Source organism: Thalia democratica, chromosome 2, assembly GCF_965202585.1.
Source record: "Thalia democratica chromosome 2, ktThaDemo2.hap1.1, whole genome shotgun sequence".
Lineage (NCBI taxonomy): Eukaryota > Metazoa > Chordata > Thaliacea > Salpida > Salpidae > Thalia > Thalia democratica.
In genome coordinates, this window is record NC_139166.1 from 55,529,116 (window position 1) to 55,552,239 (window position 23,124).

The window sequence follows — 23,124 nt, forward strand, 5'->3', positions numbered from 1 at the left end:
GCTTTTCCTCCAGTTTATTTGCAGGCGGTTTGTTTTGTGCGGGCCATTGTTGATTGTTCTGTCGATTGTTCTGATTGTCTATTGAGTGTTCTTAAAACTGATTTGTGTAACATTTAAACTGCGTTACGGACGTGGAAAAGACCGTTTTAGCGCTTTTTGATTCAAAGTTCATAACCTTAGTTTATAAGTTCTTTAACAAGGGCTGAGAAAAATTGGTGTTAGTTTTTTTAAGTTCTTATGTTTTTAAACTTTTTTTATTAGTTTTAAGAAAAGTTTTAACGTAAGTCTTAAAACTTATAAAACTGAGTTGTATAACATAACACTTTAAACACTTATAAAACTGAGTTGTATAACACTTTAAAGTATATGCGTTACGGACGTGGAAACGACAATTTTAGGGCTTTTTTGATTCATAGTTCATAACCTTAGTAGATAAGTTTTTTACAATGGCTTAGAAAAATTGAAGTTGGTTTTCAAGTACTCATACTTTACATTCTTTTTATTTAAACTGAACAAAAGTTTTTATTATAGTCTGCAAATACTATTAAAATAAAAAATAAATAAAAATAAATTTCTATTTTATATGTATAAGTAGACTTCAATTTTTAATTTTAGTTTAGATACGGTTTCATAACTGTATAAGTTTTATTTTTATTATAAAAGTAATAACAATAAAAAAAATAATTTTTTTGTTAGAGATACTAATAATTTTAAATAACGCATAAAATATACTTTTGAATTTAAAATAAATCTTCAAACTAATTAGTATAAGTTTGTAGTAGATTTACAAAAAATGCTTGCCTTTTTAGATGCAAATACACTGATTCGGACAAGAATAACTAAAAAAAAATTGAGTAAGATTTTAAGTTCGTTAGATATATAGTTTGTTAAAAGTTGTCAAACTAAAAAAAAAAGAGCACATCTGAATCATACAAACTAAACCTTTTAAGTGGGCTCTATGAAAGTTGGTACAGTTTACCAAATTCTATTCTTTTCTTTTGTTATAAAAACATTTGAATATATAAATAAACAAAACTCAAATGCAAAACTATTCATTATTTTACTAACTGTTACTCCCAATACGTCACAAAATACATTACTATGTTATATATCTAATGTACACTAATAAACTTCTTAGATAAGCAAAACTAACAGTTTTACTTGTATTTTTTTTAGTTTACCTTTCTGAAGTATAAAATTCTAAAAACATATGTATTTGTAATATATATATATATATATAAAACGTATTCAGTATGATTATATGCAGACTGTTTCCTTATATACATTGAGCTTAGTATGAAATGAGATACAATACAGTTTTACATTTAATATGTCGCTTTATGCTTATGTATATGAGATAAAACAAGTAGTAAAATAGACTACATTTGATTATAATTAATTTAGAAAATATTTTTGCCTCAATCAGGTGTGTTTGCATTTTAAAGGTAAATATTCATATTTTTCGTAAATCTAATACAGTAGTGTCCCTCTGGTTCCTTTAAGAAAAACAAAATATATTAAGGTAACAAAAAATTTTTAGTTAAAAGAGGTAGATTATTTAAAGAAAAAATAATGTTTTTTTCTTATCTGGCTAAAGAATAATACAGCCATAATTACAAAACTGCTTGCTAATCATGGCCGGATAAGCGAGGATGAACTGTATAAAATACTTTTAATTAGCTTATCAAAAAATAGACATAACGATATTGGCATCTCTGGTAAAAATATAATGTTTTCAATTCAATATTTTTAATAGCTAAAAAGTCTTTTATTTAAAATAAGTCTCTAGTAACATACAAATTTTCAGTCAAGTTAACTAATACATTTAAAACAAACTTACTAGTTAAATTATTCATTCTTAATTTATTAATAATTTTGTGCACAATAAAAATAAAACTTTGGTTAAGTTAACACATTGAAACATTTATAAAATAAGAATGCTTGTAAAAAAATATTATTTTTTTTCAGATCTTGATAAAAATTTATAGTTTTTTAATTTTGATCTAAATAGAGTCTTGTTAAAATATTGAGATGTTTTGCCTACTATTTAATGAGTGAGAAAAATGAAAATGTTTTTTAATGACTTTTTAGCTATTAAAACTTTTTTTATAAATTTTTAATATGTCAGGGTAAGGTGGGTTAGGAATAAGGGTTTTAATTAAAAAAAAATGTGCTGACTAAGCAAATATTAGAGGAGATACCTTAACTTTTGAATCGGACCCATTCAAAAAAGCAACGTTTCCATAAATAGTTTAAGCAATTTCACACTATAAGCTTATGGAAGAAAATATAGCAAATTTATATGCTTTATAGTTTTTACAATATCCCCTGTATCTTAAGTTTAGTTTATAATGGCTCAAACGTTTAGCTAAAAAAGTGAAAGCTTTATGTTATAAATAATTAAAACAAGATTAATATTTAATAAACAGAAAGTATATATTTACAATAATAATAACTTTTATTAACATATATAAGTTCATGTAAATTGTAGTATCCTTGTCTTTCAAGAACTTGTTTAAAGAAAAAAAAACAAAACTATTTAAACAAGTTTTGAACTGTTAGAAAAAAAAAGTGTTATCTAAATGTTAAAAAATAACTTTGTTTGTTGATGTAAGATAATAATAATTATTTCATATTAGAATAAAATAGAGGTAGAGTTTGAGGCTGATGGTTTTTTACTATAAAAAAAATACTATACATTTAAATTGATAAAGTATATTAGTTAAAAATTAAATAACTTCTGAAGCAAATTAGTTTCTTTTGAATAATTTTTTATTTTTTTTTTGTAACTACTACATCTTCAAGTTCTCTTTTTTTTTAATAGTTAGTATTTCATAATCAAATACAAACTTATTGTTAAAAATTAATTTTTCAAGTTTTATACTAAACTTTTTTTGAATACTGGTCCATAAGCAACCAGTGAAAAAGCATATCTTAAAACTCATTTTACTGTTTTTATAAATATTGTAAACATAATTTACTAAAACTAAACTATGTTTAATAAAAATTGAACATATTGTTTATTTTAATAAATGTCAAGAAAAAACAGTGATCTTCAAGCTTATTAAACTTTGTGCACACAAAACTGCGGAAAATTATTTCTGTGTACCCCTAAATTACGCCGCTAGTGGTAAGAATACGTATACAACTTTAATATTTTATGAGGGTATTGCAGCAATTTCCAAGGTTTGTTGTCAGAACTTTGCTTATTTGTTCATGGAAAACTCCCACAAATTTATGCACTTCTTAATGCTTCCAATATTAAAAGTTATTTCATTAATCTTATTTTCACACAATGTTTTTATTTATATCACTGAATTCTTAGTTTAGCAACCACAGAGAAAATAACTATTCTGAAAATACTTACAGAATTTAAGTGGAATCCTGCCAGCGAGACGTAAAACTTGAATAAAAATATCTTGGAGTTAAATGTGTACGAAAAAATCTTAAGTTTAACTTGTGGGAATTTTTTTTTTAATAATTGAAAATAACTGTTGCTTTTAATAATATAAAGTTTATAACTAATTAATGTTTAAGTTATAAGTAGTGATGTACCGGACCCGGATCCGGACTTTTTTTACAAGTTAGAATCCGGCCGGAACCGGATCCGGACTTTTTTTTCAAATTAGAATCCGGCCGGTATCGGATCCGGACTTTTTTTAAATTAGAATCCGGCCGGATCCGGATATCAGACAAAAATGGCAATATCCGGCCGGACCCGGATAGTGAGTTCGGTACATCACTAGAATAAACTAGCCTGAGTCAGAATGAGGTTTTTAAAAACTGAAAAAAAAAGACTTTAATCTAATAATAAGTAGAACAGCTAGCCACAAGGTTCACAAATTTAGGTGATATTTACAATTAAAAATCTGAAATCAAGTTCTTGAACAAAATACTTTAGAAAATTACAAAATATTGAAAACTGGATCAGCTCAAACTCATTCTAAATCTAAAAGAAAACTAGCCTGAGTTTTTATAAAAAACTAAACTAGCCTGAGGCAGTCCAAGATTTTCTAAAATTCCCAAAAATTTTCAAACTAGCAGGGTTGCCACTGTTTAAGTCAATAAAACTAGCTAGAGTGAATATAAACAAGCCTGAGTCAGAATGAGGTTTTTAAAAACTGAAAAATTACTTTAATTTAATAATCAGTAGAGCATCTAGCAAAGGTTGACAATTTGGTAGTAAAGTTGTGGACTGATTGTGGTACACTTAACTTATTAGTACTACCCATCATAATTAAATCCTACCTTATTTAATTAATATCTAACAAATACTAAATTCTAACTGAGACTACTTTCTATAATCAGACACGACAGTTTTGAGTGATGAATCCTTTATATAAAACACAACAAGAAATACTAGCATATACAAAACTATAATTACTTTGGTAACACTTTAAAAACTGGAAGCTATTTAATCTATATCAAAACACTTAAAACTATAAACTAAAAATTAAATAAAACTTTTAGAAAACAAGAAACTGTAAAATTTTTAATAAACTATTAAACTATTAACCTGGCTTAAATATTTAAACAATTAAACACTTGTTGAAATATTCACTTTTAAAACAAAACACTACTTAAAATAAGCATTCACAAAAACGTTCAAGATATTTTGTTGCTTCAAACTACACACCAAACTAACTAATTGCTTACATATAAACTGCCTGTCATGTTCTGATGTTTTGTTGCATCAGTATTTAGTTTAAAACATTTCGTCATATGATTCTCATTGGCTCGTACATTCAACCGTTCTAACTCTAAATATTCTCTGAGCTCAACTTTAAACAATATATAATGCAAGTATTCATTTCAAAGTTTTCAATTTTACAACATATGTAAAGAGTTGCATTTCATGAAATGTTTATTTCATAGTTTAAATGTAAACAAATATAGTTTAGTCACGTGTACAAAATGAGCCAATCACGGTAGGTGTTTAATTTTAACTGACGAAAATGACTCTTATTAATTTACACAGGGTTTGTTTTTGAAAAAATACTTCTCAGTATGCTCTTTTTTACTAACTAGGTCCGGGTCCGGACGGACCCGGATCCGGACTTTTTTTTCAAATTAGAATCCGGCCGGAACCGGATCCGGACTTTTTTTTTCAAATTAGAATCTGGCCGGATCGGGATATCAGACAAAAATGGCAATATCCGGCCGGACCCGAACCCGGATAGTGAGTCCGGTACATCACTAGTTATAAGATGAAACTAATTTTACAACTTAAGTACTTCTAGGGAAAAATAATTTGTTTAAATCAATAGATTTATAAAATTTTAGATATTTTTTACAGGTACTTAAATGAATTGGTAACCTACTACTTTTCTGATGCATTTTGCTTTCTAGTGCAATATAACAGGACTTAATACATAAAAAAAAAAACAGTCAATAAAAATCTGTTAAGGATATTTAGGAAAATTATCAAAACTAACCTGTGTTTCACAAAAAAAAAAAAAACAAGCCCATGATTTTATAATTCTTTTAACTAGTAGTAGTTATTACTGAGTGTGTGGCAAACCTGTTTGGTTATAAACTGAATGTCTCTTCCTGCTTTTAACTTTAAACTAATTTAAAAGATAACATAATTTTAATTATTTCAGTAACAAAAACGATATTAAAGTATTAGTTTTAAAGATTAGATTATTAGATTAAGATTAAAAATTTTAAGGTTAAATGAATTTCTTCCAGGTTTTCATAAGTACATACATGCTTTTGGTATATTTTTACTATGAAACAAAGTTTAAGGTAAAAATACTGTCTTTAACAGTATAACAGCATTGAAAAGATACTATGAAGTTACTTAAAAGGTGTCTTAAAATAAAATTTTTAATAACAAAAAATTTATATGTATATATATATATATATATATATAGATTTTTTGTGTCAATTTGTAATCTTGTTACTCAGATGAACCAGTTTTTTTTTTATTCCAGGTTTTTTTAGTGATTTTGTTTAAAACTTTAGGTTATTTTCAAAAATTTTCAAATTCCAGGTTTTTTTTACCTTAACTGACTAGTTCTAGGATTTAAGGTTTTTGGCAACTCTAAAACTAAGAAATAAATCTATCTAATTTTAAAAATAAAAAAAGTCAAGTTTTTGAAAAAAATATTTGTTGTTTGTTTAAATAAAAAGACTTAAAAGATAGATATTATTAATTAAATTAAAAAAAAACACATTTGAAAGCCAAAAAATAGCCTGAAATTTGAAAAAAAATCAAAACTAGCTGAAGTTTTGCAAGCAATATAAAAAAAATTAGCCAACCTGAATTATTCATAAAAAAAGTTCAAAAGTTCAGATTAGCTTACAGTTGTGGCAACTTTGTATAAATTTAAAAAGCTATTTTTCTAATTTTTCATTCACTAGTTAAATTTAGAATAAACACACTCAAATAAATAAAATAATTTTTAATAACATTTTAGTAGAAAAGATGAGCTAATGCAAAACATTAGAAAAATATTTTTTAGTACATTTATACAAAGTAGTGTTATTAAACTCTAAATAAAATTAAAAGTTCACAAAAAACCAAGAATTTTACTTAAAAGGGTAGTGATTTAAACTTTAAACTATAATTGAAGTTTAATATTAATATATTATTTGTTTTTAGCTATGAATGATACCAAAAAAAAAATTTTATAAATGTTTAGTATTGGTAATTTTTGTTGTTTTCAGATTTTGGTCTTACCCTTTTTAGCAGTAAATTGTTTTTAAACATTACAGGGTTACCACTTGCCACCCTTAAGGCAAAAAAAAATTTTTTAGTGACCAAAAACTGTATAGAAACTGATGTCCAAAGTCATCAAGAGTTTATTTTAAATCTTTAAAAGAAATTATGTAATGAATATCTAATAATTTTCAACTAAAATTTTAAAACAACAGAAATCAAGTTTTTCACGAAAATTGGTTAAAATATATCAAAATATTAAAACTAGAAGAAGTAAAACTCATTCAAGATTTAGATAGAGACTAGCTTGAGGTTTTCAAAAAACCTTAAAAATAACCTCAGTTTTTAGTTAAATAACCAAGCTGGCCTGCGTTAGTACACCATTTTAAACCAGCCTGAGTTGCTCTGAGAATTTTAAAAGTTTTATACTGTACAGAGTTTTCCTGAGTATATCAAGTATCATGAGTGTGTTGCAAGTCTGTGTTATTAGAGACTAAATATTTTTTAATTTTCAAATATATCTACTTAAAGCATTTAAAATTTATTGAAGTAGTTAATTAATAAGGATAATTAAAATTTATAAAAATAATTACCAGAATAATTAGTTAAGAAAACTAACTAACATTTTAGATATCTTATAGGTCTTATATTTCCTCTTGTTTGTAGCTGATTATAGGAAGGACCTCATCTCTCCAATGTTTTGAACATTTTTAAAAGAATTCACTGTTGTTTATTTACATTACTCCTGGTTTGCTTATTCCAGAGAAAAAATGTTCATTTAAATTTTAATTGTTCATTTAAATTGATTTCAGCCTTCAGAATACTAAAATGGTCAATTAGCAGAAAAGCTAATAAAGTAAATTTGCAATAAATCATCAGGGCTGTATTTAAATTAATGTTGAACTTATCGTTTAAATAAAAAAATAAAATAAGCTTAATCTCTTTTATACACCCTAAAAATTTTTTGCACCCTTAAATTAGTTTCGTGCACCCTAAAATTTTTGTGTACCCCAAAAAATTTTTGTTACACCTTGAAGACCACTGAGATAGAGTGTGAAAATGTGCTTTTTAACTGATTGCTTATAGAATAATATTTAAGACAAACTTCGTGTGAAATTTGAAGTGTTAAAATTTTAATAAACAAAACAGTTTATGATTATAAAATACTAACACTTACAAAAGTTTTTAAATATATAAATAAATACAAGGGATCTCTCTTTTCTTAAGAATAGATGTTTATGGTTTTTGAACTCTACTTGCTGCTACAATATTGCACATTATAGTCTTCATATTTTAAGTTGAATATTTTTAAGCGTATGCAAGGTTTCCACTGTACAAGATTATTCTGAGGGATTAAAGAAAATCATAATAAAGACTGTATTTCTGTAGACTTGCAATGTCGTCTTTTTGAAACCTTTGGATCTATTTTGTCTAGTTTGTTGTTACATTTAGTTAACTTTTATTTTGGATTTTATTGTTTTGTATAATGTTAGGCCAGTGTTTAATTGTACATACTATTGATCATGATGTTTTCTAATATTAAGAAACTAAAAATAAGTTTGAAGGAAGCTACTAATATTTGATTATACTATATTGATTTTATTGAATTCTGCTCCTGCACTTAGTTTTACACTGTCTGTAAAAAACACTTTTTATTTTGTAAAAAAGGTAGAACAAGCTCTATAAAATCTTCTAAAAAAATTTCAAACAAAATACTATTCTTTTTACCCCTTTTTATTTCGAATTAAACATAAAATTAAGCAAGTTCAAGGTAAATTTAATATATATGATTAAAAACAAATAATATATGCAACAATAAGTTCATATATTTTCAGAATTTTGTTTATTATAAAATACATTTATGATAGCTTCACACAATCTTTTCATCATTTTTTTATTCTTTTTTGTTCTCCGAACGGCAATTTCCCCTTTCAAATTATATTTACAGCTGCTAGCGCAACCACATTGACTTCGAGTTCCTGAGTTTTGATTTAAATTTTTTTGGTTGTGTGCCTAAATGATATTCTCTAATTTTGACGTACACGAATAACTTATTCGCATGTTATGCTTGTTGAAATTTTTTGTTTTGGTATTTTGTTTATTGAAGTGTTTTTTGACTAGATTTATAAATTTTCTTTCAATATTAGTTTTCACTAAATTGCTAAAAGGAGGGTTGTACCAGATTACATTTCTTTTTCTTTTTTGTTTTTGATTAGTTTTGATTGTCGCTCAGCTTTTTCAAATTTAAGTTTATTATCGTAGCCGCATTTTTTTCATTATTATTTCGTATTCATCTTTTATCTTTGAAAATTTTTCTTTTTTACTAAATCGTTTGTTTAAGCGTTGGTTAATTATGTTTGATATTTGTTTTAATATATTTTTCGGATGGCTAGATTGTTTGTTAATATACAAAATGTTTGCGTTTTGCTGTTTGTAAGGCATAAAAGAGATATCATGCAAGTTGAGCTTTACATCTAGGAAGTCAGTTATCACTAGTGGCGATTCCACAGTGACGCTTAACCCCATAGATTTGAAGAAGGCATGAGTTTGTTTTTTTAGCTTCTCAACTTTAAAACCAGAAGAGTTAGGCAATACAGCCAGACCATCGTCTCTGTACAACCCAAGTCTATTTATACCATATATATCTTTTAACCCGTTTAACAAGAAAAGTCCTACAAGTTCGCATAGTTCTGCGCCCATATAATGAACCCTGCGCTACGTCAAAAAGTGGTATTTGATCCCTTTTTGCGCCAGAAGCTAGAGTAAGTATATATATATATATAATAATAATAATATATAATAATAAGGATATTATTTAAACTAGAACACTTTCTACTGAGCCCACTTGAAGGGCTTTTAAATAATTTATTGGAAAACTAAAATTTTAAAAATACTGGTACATATGTTTCATAAGTCTTTAAGCCTTAATAATCAGCCAGTTAAAATATATATAAATTTATACATATACCTACTCTAGCTTCTATTCTTACCAGAGAGTACTGTTTAAATTTGTTATTATTATTCAATAAATCTTAATTTTCTTAGAGCATTAAGTTTGTTTGAACTTTAATTGTTGCAAAGAGTAAAACCTTTTCACTTCTAAACGTTGTCGTTAAGAAATAAGTAAAACAATTTTTATAAAACTAAACACTAGATGGTGTGGTAAACCTAAAAAAAGAAAGAGCGCTTATATTTCTCTTTATAATTACTAATTAAATAGCTAACAAATGCTCCTACAAAGGCAAGTTACGAAAACGAGACAAATTTGTTTGCTCATAACTTTGCCGCCTTTTTGAGTTATACCTGCTTCAAATTTTCTTTGAGTAAAAAATTTTGAAAATGTAATCTTTTCAAAAATTCCTTACCAGTGCTTTAATTTTCGGCTATACTTGATTTAAATTTTCTTTCTGAAGGAAAATAATTTGTGAAGTATAGGCAACTAATGTTTTTTTTACTCAAAACTGAAATAAAGCTTAGTTTTATGTTGTTTGATAGTAAGTTTTACTCAGACTTGTAGTAGGTACTTGTGAAAAAACTTAGTAGTTTTTTTATTGGAAAGTTAATAACAATATTTAAACATAAAAATTTATCTAACACTGTTTATAAAATACTGTATCAAGACTAAAATAACTTATTTTTATACCAATTAAGGGTTATAAAAAACCTTAATTTCAGTGTAACATATATTTTGTTTCCCATTTCAACATTTCACCAGCGAGGAATAATAACTTTTTAATCTGTGGGAAAATGTTTGATGGATTTAATATTTCCAAACTAATAAAAGTGCTAATAGAATTTAAGCAAAATACTAAGGATATTATTAAAAAAGGTTTCATAATATACTTTACTTTTATACTTAACCACAACAATCAAAACATTGTGATAATTGATGGAATTAAATTTTAAAACAGTTAAATGTCACAAAAGTAGTAAACTAAAACTAAAAATGAGCAAAAATTACTGAAAATTAAACAATGTCGTAGTCTTATTAATGATATTTTTGTAAAACAAACACCATAGTAATTGCAACATACGTTTTGAGCTTTTTACTTACACTCAAACTGTAACAGCAAACAACAGTAAAAATGATATATTACAACTGTTCAAAATAATTACTTTTGTTTACAGGTGGTGTAAGATTTAAATAAATGCTTTAAGAGATTAATGAAGACAAATTCATTATATATTTTTTAAACTTGACTAAATAAAATAATTATACTTTAAGAAATTTTTTACAGCTAAAATTTAAAATGTTTCTATTTAATTTTTGAACTAGAATGTTTTTATCAAAGTATACCTCTTTTATAACTTGATAATCGAAAAGCTTATAACTATATAATTTTATACTATATGATAGTAAAAATTAAACATAATGCAGTTTATAATTTATATAAAGTCTAATTTAGTTATAAAATAAAGTTTTTCTCTACTTTAAGCATTTTTATTTAAAAACATTAATGAAAAATTTATGTCACTTTTTAAAAACTAGATATGAATAACATAACAAAACTATCAAATTCATTACGTGTTATTAATTTTTTTGCTGATTTTCAAACGCAGAAAAATTTCTGCTCTGAAAAGATGTAAGCAAATATTGAGTAAACTTTAACATCGATAAAGAGCGCTTTCACTTCTCTTTATAATAAATAATCTAATAGCTTATAAGTGTTCATACAAAAGTAAGTGACATAGTGAATTATCGTTTGTTCAAAATTTGCCGCTCTTTTTGATATGTCTTCTTAAAAATTTATTTTCGAAAAACGATTATTTACCAAGTATTAAGTAGTAAATTTCTTATGTTTCTTACTCCTAACTGAACTAATGATATATCTTCAATTTTTCTTCTTAAAACTTATTTTCAAAAGCGATTGTTTAACTAGTATCAAATAGTTTGTAAAGTGTAGTAGATGGGTGCATTAAACTTTAAAAAAAACCATACATATGTACTTTATAATAAAATTTATTAAAACTTTTTTTAAAAGAACTATTTTATCTTGCACTTCAATGTAAAAACTGTTCTTTTTGTAAATAACGTATGAATAGTAAAAAAAGAATTAGTTTTATTGAGAAAAACTCTGATTTAAAAAATTTATTGGTTTTTGGGTTCTGGCTACTTTTAAATGTTATGGTAACAAACTAAATTAACAAAAACGAATTGAAAACATCATAAAAGTTACATACATATTTTGGTTATATTAAAACAACATAACATTTTAATTAATTTTAGTTTACTTTAAATATAAATAAGTTTATAGAAATATTTATTAAAACGGTTTTGAAATATGTTCATATTTTTTGAAAATGTTTATCTTTTTTTTTGCTATAATTACACTAATGTATGAATTAAAATGTTTTTAACGAGTCTACACCGCTTTAAAAATATTAGATGGGTAATTGCCTTTCATAACTTGTTTTTAAATAAAAGTTTGTCTACTTTGCTTAGAACAGCGGTCTATATGTGGCTAAAAAAAAAATTGAAACAACTTTATATACCTTTACAGACTAAATAAGAAAGAGAATGTAAAATGTGAAAAAGTTTCGGTAAAATCCATTAGTGGGCGTATAATAGACGAGGTTCGTAACGACTAGTATATAATGAAAGTTCTGCCGAAACTTAATCATTCAACATAGCATCATGTCAGGACGCGGAAAGGGAGCAAAATCTAAATCCAAGCCAAAGAGCCGTTCATCACGCGCTGGACTTCAGTTTCCAGTCGGTCGTATTCACCGTCTGCTGAGAAACGGTAACTACAGCCAACGTGTTGGTGCCGGAGCACCAGTCTACTTGGCTGCAGTATTGGAATACTTGAGCGCTGAAGTTCTCGAGTTGGCTGGAAATGCTGCTCGTGACAACAAGAAGTCTCGTATCATTCCCCGTCACCTTCAACTTGCCATCCGCAACGACGAAGAGTTGAACAAACTGTTGGGAGGAGTTACCATCGCTCAAGGAGGTGTGTTGCCTAACATCCAATCTGTTCTCTTGCCAAAGAAGACCGCAAAGAAAGCATAAGTTGTTAATGACAACAGGTCCTTTTAAGGGCCACCTTATAATATTTTATAAGTAATGATAGTGTTTTTTGGCACTATATTTGTTGAAAGAAGTTCAAGCTTGTTTAACGTTTCATAATACGCAAAGAAAAAAATATATGTTTTCATTACTTTTACTTAATGTTTTTATAGTATTATTATTATATAAATAGTTTATCTTAAATTAACGTGCTAATATCTACAAAACTGTTATATTAAAGATGATAAATAAATTTAGCATTACTAAAAAAAAAATCAAGTTAGATTAAAACTTAATTGTTTAAAGTAGATATTAAATATTTGATATAAAATCTCCTTGTTTTTTTCTTAAAATAATAAACAGATAATAAAACTTTTACACATACAAACTAAAATATCTATTGTAATAAAGATATAGACTTATAAATTTTAAATGCTACAAATGTAACAAATTATAGTTTTAAACTCTGAACGAACTTTAACATTAATAGTAATTCATACAACAAGTTAGTATTCATTTAATAAAATGTTTAAGGGTATTACTTTTTGTATTTTGTTTTACTAATAACGTTTCATTAAGTTTTAAATGGTTATTTTCTATGTGAGCAAACAACTAGTTTATTATGTATCACTGCAAGCTCTCTCAGATTTTTTCATTTTTAGCTCTTTAGCGCCACCTGTTGTTCGAAAATACTCTTCTAGTTTTGCATAAATACCGCTGCGCCGCACAAATTTTATTCATTCACAATGGCAGCATCCAAAGGTAGCAAGAAAGCAGTAAAGAACGTCCCAGCTGACGGTAAGAAGAAGCGCAGGGCTCGTCGCAAGGAAAGCTTCAGCATCTACGTGTACAAAGTGCTCAAGCAAGTACACCCCGACACTGGAATTTCCAGCAAGGCCATGAGCATCATGAACTCTTTCGTCAACGACATTTTCGAGCGCATTGCCGCTGAAGCTTCACGTTTGGCTCACTACAACAAGCGTTCAACCATCAGCAGTCGCGAAATTCAAACTGCTGTTCGTCTGTTGTTGCCCGGTGAGTTGGCTAAACACGCCGTCTCTGAAGGTACCAAAGCAGTCACCAAGTACACCAGCTCCAAATAAATGGTTTGAATCGAACCAGGCTCTTTTAAGAGCCACCAAATTCTTAGTTAGCTTTCTTGGATTTAAAGTTTACGTGTTATATGTTTTTTTTTTGTTATAGGTAGTTTTTTCATTATTTGTTATAAAATAAGCTGCTTTTTTTTCATTCTAACTAAATACAAAAGTTTAAAAATATTTTAGTACTTGTTTCATATCTATCATATTTCAATAACTAAAAGTCCCTAACATCTTGAAAAAATTCGTATTTCATTTTAAGCGGCAAAATTCGACAGAGCTGCTCGCATTTTGCTCTTTTTATATCTCACTTTTTTAATTTAGAAAAGATGTAAGACTTGGCGCAAAAGTTTAAATTTAATCATCACAGCTCGGCGTTTATATCTTTCAATGTCTTCGTAAAAGAAATATTGAATCTCTGTTGCTTATAAATATTTACTGATTAACCCTACTTTTAAAAGTTTGTAAAATTTAAACTTCGGATCACATAAACAGTTAAATGATTTTTAAAACTTATGCTTATGATAGTTTATAAAACAACTAATTTATTTTATTATACAATAAAAAGTTTTAAAATTAATTTCAGATTACAAAGGTTTATAGTAATTTGTTTACTAAAGCAACTGCTATTATAGTTTTTGTACTTCAAAATGTGTATTAGTTTGATAATTAAAGATTTATTGAACTGTAAAAAACCAAGAGAACAACCAAAACTTTATATAGATACCATTAGTTATTGAAATATACCGGTTTCAGGCAACTATTGGTTGGAAAAGTATGTATTTTAAATGAAAAGTGTTGTTTTATATATTTGAATGTAAGAGTTTTCGTGGTTTTTTAAGATATTATAGTGATAAATGTACATTTTTCAGCTTAACTGTGTTTTTTAACTGTTCCATTTTGTATACACTACACCACTCACACTAACTATGAATTATTACTGTTACAAAAGTATCTATGTTTTACTAAAATATTATAAAGTATTGTAATTTGATTAAGAAACTTATTACTAAAAATTTACTTTAGGTAACTGTATCCATAAAACAAATGTTATGCTTAGTTTACAGATTAAAATTTTTTTTTAAATAACTTAAATGCATTAAGTAAAATAAAACACGTATTAAAATTTTTAAGACGAGGTTTGTACTCTTTTGGAAATTAAAAATATTAAATATGAACTAACAAAAAAGGCTTTTAGTAAAATATTTTTTGGAAGTTTGTTTTAAGTTTTTCCGAATGATAAATTACTACAAAAACTTTGTATTCAGAATAATGTTTATTGAGCTCAATTGTACTTTCGAGCGGCAATATTTGACTTAACGGTTGACACTTTACTCTTTATTTTTCTCACTCTCAAGAGTATTCGACGTTACAAGTTTTGGCGCAACTGTTCAAACTTGATCACTTTTTCAATTTTTTTGAGAGCAGCACATGATTTAATGGTGTTGATATACAACCAAATATACTATTATCTTAATTATTTTTTTATATAAAAGACCATAAATTTACAGTCAAAACTATTATCATATTTAGGACGCTCCAAGTTAACTTTGAAAAAGTATTGTCAATAAATATTTAAAAAAAAAAAAATAATCATAAAATGCACTATACTTTTTAAGTTGTAAGATTGCTAGATTTTATACAAAATTTTTTTTTTTCATCTTTCAAAGTAATTTAGAAATGATGAAAATAAAAGCAACGTTTGACGAGAAACACTAACAAAACTCGCGCCAAAACTTGCGACGTTCGAAAATTCTTAAGAGTGAGAATAAATAGGAGTGAAGCTTGATAACGGTCAAGTCAACTATTGCCGCTCAAAATTGCAATTGTGATTAGTATGCATTTTTATTAACTGTTCAAAATTAATTTTATGTACTTTTAATATTTTATAAAGTGCTAAATTAAAAAAAAATGTTATTTGATTGTTTTTATAAAATAGTTGAAAGTGGAAATTTAGTTTAGAAAAGTCAAATTATAAAAATTGCGAAAAAAAAGTACATATTTGTGCAGCTAACTTCTAAAAAAGGCGGCAAAATTTTGAACAGCTTAAACTCACTGTACTGTCTTCTGTTATCTTACTTTTTTGCTCTTCAAACACATGAGCAAAAATTTACCTCTTTTAAAAAAGTCTTATTGTTTTAATGTTTTATTAATTTCAAAACTTTAAACAATTTTTATTATATAACAATTTAGCTAAATAAAAGCACTATAAGACTAAAATAGTTCATAAAGCACCCAACTATCCAAACTACAAGTATGCTGCTGTAACTGTGTTGTTTCAGATCAAAATAAAACAAAATTATAATATGTTAATAAAAGTTTAATTAGTTTTAATATGTAGAAAAAACGTATTTTTTTATTTTGAAAAATTTTACAAACTAAAAAAAGAGTTTTTGTTTTACTTAATTTTTATTTTGTTTTTGCAAATTAAATATATGAAATTAAAAGTTTAATTCTGTATAACAGTTTTTGATATTTTTTTTTTGTAAATAGTTAACTTTTGCAATTGGTAATATCTGATAAAAGTGTTTATAAAGTACTGCCGATTAATTTACTGCGCAAAAAAAGTTTAAGAGTTTCCGTTTTAAAATTTGATTTTACTTTGTAATCAACATATAGTCTTATTTTGCAATTTTTATATGCGAACTGTTGACAGCTTAGCTTTTGTTTTAGATTAAAACTTTTTTTCATTGCCATTCTTTAATCACTGTAATAACTTTGTTTTTTTTTGGATGTAGGGACATTAATAAAACATTAATGTCGTAAATTATTAAACAAGGTTTGCTTACTCAAGTAGTAAAATCCAATAAATTCAAATAACTGTTTATATGTTGTATCGTGATGAGGTGTCAAATCCTAAAGATTTAAACTAGCAGAACCCATTGTAAAATCGTAACAACTAACTATTAGCGAGTATTGATAAGTTTGTTTAATACTATTTAAAAAAAAAACGTTTTTTAAATATTGAATATAGTTAGATATATAAAAGAGTAACATAAAAGTTGTTATTACATTTAAAACTATCTCTTTAAAGCAGCTTACCTTGTATAAGGGAGCCGATAGTTTCTAACCCGCGATAATATCTAACCCGATCATTCTACCCTGATCATTTCTAACCCAATCATTTCTAACTTGATCATTTCTAACCCAATCATTTCAAACTTGATCATTTCTAACCTGATCATTTCAAACCCGATCATTTCAAACCCGATCTAACTCGATCATTTCTAACCCGATCATTTCTAACCCGATTATTTCTAACCCGATTATTTCTACCTCAATCAGTAAAAGTTTGTTTGTTTTTAAGTTTTTAATCAGGATATATTTTAAATACAACTAAACTTTAAAAATAGTTTTTAATAGAAGTTTTCTGTCTCGAACAAAATTTAGTTATTTATATTTTCAATTTAAACCAACTTTTACAAACTACTATGTTTTAACTTATTACAGATCTAAATTACTTTCTTTATTTTGAATTTTTTCTTTTTATCATATACTTATTTATAATATAAAATATAACAAAATGTAAGTTTTAATAATAAAGTCGAACGTAGTGTTACTTAAAAATATTTAAAGTATAATAAAGTAAATTATTTTTAAAGTTAAAAAGGCTATAGTCATTAATATACATATTACTTTGTTTACATTTTTAAAGTTTTTATGGTCGCTTATTTCAATTCAGGTTTTAGTACAAAAAAAATATCTAGAATAACTTGATCTAATGCATGTTTGACCTATAAACAACAAACTAAAAAGCCAACATATTTTGTTTTAAATCCACTACTAATACACAATTACTTTTTCTTTAATATACAAAGCATTAAAACTTGCTTAAAGCTATCATACACTAAATATTATTTATATAAACTTGAATCACGGTTTTTTTTTTGTAGATTTGTTTAATACCTAAAACTTCTTAAGTGTACTTTAGCCCTTTTTAAAACCATAGAATGAAAGTACAATCTGCTGTTGAAAAAGTATAAGTTAAAAAATTTATACAGTGGCATAATTATAATCATTTTAACTAAAAGTTAAAAGGAAAATAAACTAATAAATTATCATAATTTTTTTTTGTGCGATTGTATTTAATTTTTAAGAATAATATTTGTTTGAAGCAGCTTCGGAGGTTAATAAAATCATCGGCTCTTTTAAGAGCCACCATAATTAACAATATTATTTATTACATGTCAATGGGTACGTAACAGTTGAAAAAAAAAAATATTTCAAAAAAAAAATTTTTGTATTGGGACTTCTAATATTAATATTCATTTTTATTTAGTTTGAAACATCACGCTTCTCAAGCTATTGCGAAACATAAACTACTTTTCAATTATAAGTATTAGTTATCATGTAGACAATTTAACAACACATATATGGTTTTAAAGTTATTTTTTAGTTACAAACTAGGATAACAATTTAAAAAATTACACATGCAAACAGTTTTTCATAGAACGTTTTGCTGACTCCAGTGTCAAATTTTACATATTTACTATCACGGAGTAAACAGAAATTTTTATTTTGTTTTAGAAATTCTAGCATTTTAAAGTATTTCGGATATACTTTTTGAATTATCATAAAGCGCTTTGCTGCCTCAAGTGATTAATTTTTTACTTCGCCTAAGTTTGTTACCGTAAAAAACTGTATAAATTTCGTAACATTGTAATTATTTCATTCATTTCGTCATGGCCCGTACCAAGCAAACCGCCCGCAAATCAACTGGAGGAAAAGCTCCCCGCAAGCAACTTGCCACCAAGGCTGCACGTAAAAGTGCACCAGCAACTGGGGGTGTAAAAAAGCCCCATCGTTACCGCCCAGGTACCGTTGCTCTTCGTGAGATCCGTCGCTACCAGAAATCAACTGAACTTTTGATCCGTAAACTGCCATTTCAACGTCTTGTGCGTGAAATAGCTCAAGATTTCAAGACTGACTTGCGTTTCCAAAGCAGTGCAGTCATGGCACTTCAAGAAGCTGCTGAAGCTTACTTGGTCGGACTTTTCGAAGACACCAACTTGTGTGCCATCCACTCAAAGAGGGTAACCATCATGCCCAAAGACATCCAACTTGCACGTCGCATCCGTGGTGAACGCGCTTAAATTGTTCTAATAAGAACAGGCTCTTATAAGGGCCACCTAATAGTGACAACAAGTAATAAGCTCTAGAATAATCAATGTTTTGTTATATACAATACAGGGTTAACAAATACCTGGAATCTTAAAAATATTATTATGTACAACAATAGTTTTATTAATACAAAAAATATATGTTAAACTTAATTTTTTTTTATCATTTAAACGATAATTGTTATAATAGAACACTTTTGAAATAACATAACAACACACTTTTAGTATTTATTAATACTTAAAAAAAAATTTACCATAAAATTAAGTTTTATAAAAATGGAAAAGTTGCTTGTACTTTCAAAAACCTGGAACAACTTTGGAACCGCTTTCTATAAAAAAAAATATTTACTTAAATAAAGAAATAAATAATCACCAAATATTTTTTACTATTATTCGTTGTTTCCTATTTCTTAAAATTTTGCTTAATTTGAATTGACTAAATATTTATTAAAAAAATATAGTACAACAAAAAATAAACAAAGAAAGTATAAAAAATATTACAATATTTTATTTAATAAGTTTATAAAACTAAATTGTTGCAGCTTTAGCTAAAGTATTTTCAGCTAACTTATAAGCAATAAGAAATTCAGTTTAACTTTTATACGTAAAGGATTTTGACAAAAATGTCTTCACACATAACGGACATTACTAAAAGCTAAAAATCTAACCAACGCTTTCAAACAACTGTAAGCGGGAGTTTTAAAACTTAAAAAAAGCTCGTATTTTACTCTTTGTTATCATTCACTCTTTTTCCTCTGTGAATTTAAGCGCAACTTACAACACTCTCATTTTAACCAATTTAAATTTGATTTATAACCGATTTTCATTTGTACAATTTTAAAGTTTTTTATTATTCATTGGAAGTTTAGGTGATATTTTTTTTTACTGCAATATTTTTGACAAATTTTTGTAAAACGGATGCTTGCAAACCGCTTCAGCTGAAACTTTATAACGTTTAAAATTTTCATTTTTATATAAATCTATTAAATTTTTTTTGTACTTTTTTATATAGGTTCGATTTAATATAGTTTAAATTATTGTTCTTCGCAACAACTTTGAAAATACAGTTAATGAACATAAAAAGAAAATATTCTTTAAAAACCCCACAATGATATATAAAAAAAATGCCTTCTAACAATTGAATAAGGTTTTTTAGATTTTTAAAAATTTAAATCGTCAAACAAATAGATCTTTGCATAAGATCATTGTTCACTATTTTGTGTATAAACATCTCTAAAAATTTTGCAAGTTTATATAAATTAAATTTACATCAGCTGCTCAATTTATCGGAACTGTTTTAAAAATTCTCACTAAACATGTTGATACTGATAATTTATGAAATATTAAACTTAATAAAATATAATATTGAACAACAAGACTAATACCTTAAAAAATTCTTAATTGAAGTAGAGTAAAACTTTTTATTTAATAACTTTAAATAAAGCTGCAACTGAAATTATTTTCAAATTTTTCAAATAGTATTTAAAGAGAATATTGTTCAATTCAACTCTTTAATGGATGGGTATAGAATAATTTGGAAACGTTGAAAAACTTTAGAATAGCTTTGCTCGTTTAAAGTTTTCTAATATAAAAGTTTATTTCAAAAAAGCGCTTTTTCTTTAGAATTTAGAAAACTTCTTATGAATTGACTTTTTTGAAACTAAAACAATGCAAGCATACAAAAAAGTTATTTCATAAGTTTATTTTGTTAAATTGAAAAACTGAAGGCGTTTTAAAACTTGAAGTTTTTGTCTCGTTAAAGAGCTTTGTAATTTAATAAAATATACAAAAAAAAATTATTAGCATCTCTACATTTTTACTGTTGATGTGCTTTAATATAAAAGTAGTTAAAGATTAGTTTTGTTGATAAATTAAAATCTAAAAAAAATGGAAATATATCAAATTTTTATAACTTAAATATAATCTCTTCTCAGACTATTTTAGTAACCTAAAGAACAGCTAGCCATCGTTTTTATAATTGCTACGAAAAAACATAAGTGCTGATGACTAATAAAGTGAGTGATATAAAAAATGTAAGTCACAAATATTAAATTTAAAAATTTCCCGCTTAAAGCCGTTGGTAAGTATTTGCAATTTCTCTTAACATTTCAAACGTTTTTGTTAATGGATCTATGAATAATCCTAAAATACTGCATATTTAAATCTTATATTTATTCTATCTTTTATTTTTATTAAAAAGTTTATTTTTTATTTTTTTATTACTTAAATACTTCTCGATATTAGTTTAAAAAAAATTGATTAGAGATAGATTTTATAAATAGTTTATTTATTTTTTAACATTTTTGCAATGGTTGTTCTTAAACTTTGTTCATAATCTAATGGGCAAAACGCCTGTAACTTATGCTTATTAAAGCAAAAAAGTCTATTTAATTTAGATCATATACTTCATATTTATTTAAATTAGAGCTTAAATGCAACAAAACTTGAAGCGTAGTTTTGCTTTTCATAAAGTTTTTTGATCAAAACTACATTTGACTTGTTTATGTAAAACGTCTTTTAATAAAAATTTTTAATATTCATTTCTTATATCAAGTTTTCAATCTTAAGAAAGTACATATGATCATCTAAGTACCGTTTTAAATACTTCCTGCTTTAGTTTTTCGTACACACTACATACTAAATTTTAAATGATCGTATTTAACGTAGTAATAAGGCAAATTATTTTTAGATAAACCATAAATTTACAATTGTTGTGTTACGAAAAACGTGCTTTGTTTTACGAATAATGATAAAAATTTTGTATGATCGGTTTTTACAGAACAAACGCATAAGGGCTAGAAGTTTGTAAACACTAAAATGGAAACCTGGTACGAATGTATTCAACAATGACATCTAAAAACAAACTGTATATGAAGTTCTAAAGGTTGCAATATTACCTAGATATTTTGTTGTAACTGCAAGTCAATTGCTAACTAAGTATGCTTCCAAATTTAAAGATCTACTTACAATTAGACGGTTAAGTTTTTTAACAAATAAGCTTTAATTTTCGGTGAATACACGTTGAATATTACACAACTAAAAAAGGTTTAGGTTTTTAAAATCCTAAGTAAAAATATTCTAAGTAACAAAATTTTAACAACATTATTTTTAATTGGTTGTTACGGAAAAAGTACATTAAAGCAGAGATTAGCAAACTACTGATATATGCTTTACTCGTGAGTGAACTGCTGCCTACTTTATGGTTTTTTTTCACTTCTACTTTTATTGGTACTAAAGTTAAATATTTGAAAATCACTGTGACCCGAGTAAAAATGACATGTCTTCGTAAAGACTGTCGAACCCTGCTCTAACAATTTTATTCAATATAATTTTAGTTGTTGAAATCTTCATAATTAAATATTTCTATAATCTTAAGCTTACGAATTGAAATAAGGTATAAATAATCTTTATAAAAAGTTCTTAATGTCGCATTTTATTACAAAAAAAGAAAATCCTAAATATTTTATTTATTTTTTAAATGAACAAATGTTTTAGTAACAACTTTTAGCAATTTCATATAAAAGTCTGTAAATATGAAATAATACACTTAAACTACAAGAAAATTTATTTCGACAAAATTTTAGTGGCTTTTAGAAATTAATTAATGATTTAACTAGTTTTAATTATGAAGTTGTACAGTTTTACTTTCGGTATTTGTAGATGTTCAGGAATTTTTAATCGGTACAAATTTTCATTGCAATAGTTTTAGAACTACATATACATATACAGTTATTTATTTTTTTAACAAATTATTTTTCAATAAATAAATTTGATATAATAAAATTATTCCTTGGTGAATAGCTAAATACAGCTTTACAGGTTAAATAATTTCGAAAAAAAAAGTAAAAGTATTAAGAAGTTTTACTTGGTACAAACTTTCATTGCAATAGTTTTAGAACTATATATACATATACAATTATTTTTTTTTAACAAATTATTTTTCAATAAATAAATTTGACATAATAAGATTATTCCTTGGTGAATAGCTAAATACAGCTTTACAGGTTAAACAATTTCGAAAAAAAAAAAAGTATTAAGAATATTTTTTGAATTGTATGATATTTTAAATTTAAACAAGAAAAAGACTATAGCTTATTTTATTTTATTTTAAGTACGATTTAAAAAGATCAGGTTTTAGGTTAAATTCTTTATCATTTTGCACGGTAAATAACAAACTTAATTTTCAAAATACTTTTATAAAAGAGTAGCACCATTTATATTTCAAAACAAAATTTT

General features: G+C 25.9%; 3 protein-coding genes across 3 annotated transcripts in view; all 3 read left to right on the top strand.

Annotated features, from left to right (window-relative positions):
- The window catches only part of LOC145829798 (uncharacterized), a 43,110-nt gene that overhangs the window by 13,517 nt on the left and 6,469 nt on the right, over window positions 1–23,124 (top strand). Inside the window, exons 2-4 of the mRNA XM_082937665.1 lie at window positions 9,335–9,351; window positions 15,532–15,547; window positions 18,447–18,782. Of these exons, the coding sequence (XP_082793791.1) occupies window positions 9,335–9,351; window positions 15,532–15,547; window positions 18,447–18,782 (369 nt within the window). The remainder of the gene's footprint in view (window positions 1–9,334; window positions 9,352–15,531; window positions 15,548–18,446; window positions 18,783–23,124) is intronic.
- Window positions 12,300–12,674, top strand: LOC145849731 (histone H2A-like). The gene has a single exon (XM_082954766.1). The coding sequence runs from the start codon at window positions 12,300–12,302 to the stop codon at window positions 12,672–12,674; it is 375 nt and encodes a 124-aa protein (XP_082810892.1).
- Window positions 13,418–13,774, top strand: LOC145829190 (histone H2B 7-like). Its single transcript, XM_082936920.1, has one exon. The coding sequence runs from the start codon at window positions 13,418–13,420 to the stop codon at window positions 13,772–13,774; it is 357 nt and encodes a 118-aa protein (XP_082793046.1).

Coding starts and splice junctions, on each gene's coding strand:
- LOC145849731 (XM_082954766.1), top strand. CDS start 12,300: ATGTCAGGACGCGGAAAGGGAGCAAAATCTAAATCCAAGCCAAAGAGC.
- LOC145829190 (XM_082936920.1), top strand. CDS start 13,418: ATGGCAGCATCCAAAGGTAGCAAGAAAGCAGTAAAGAACGTCCCAGCT.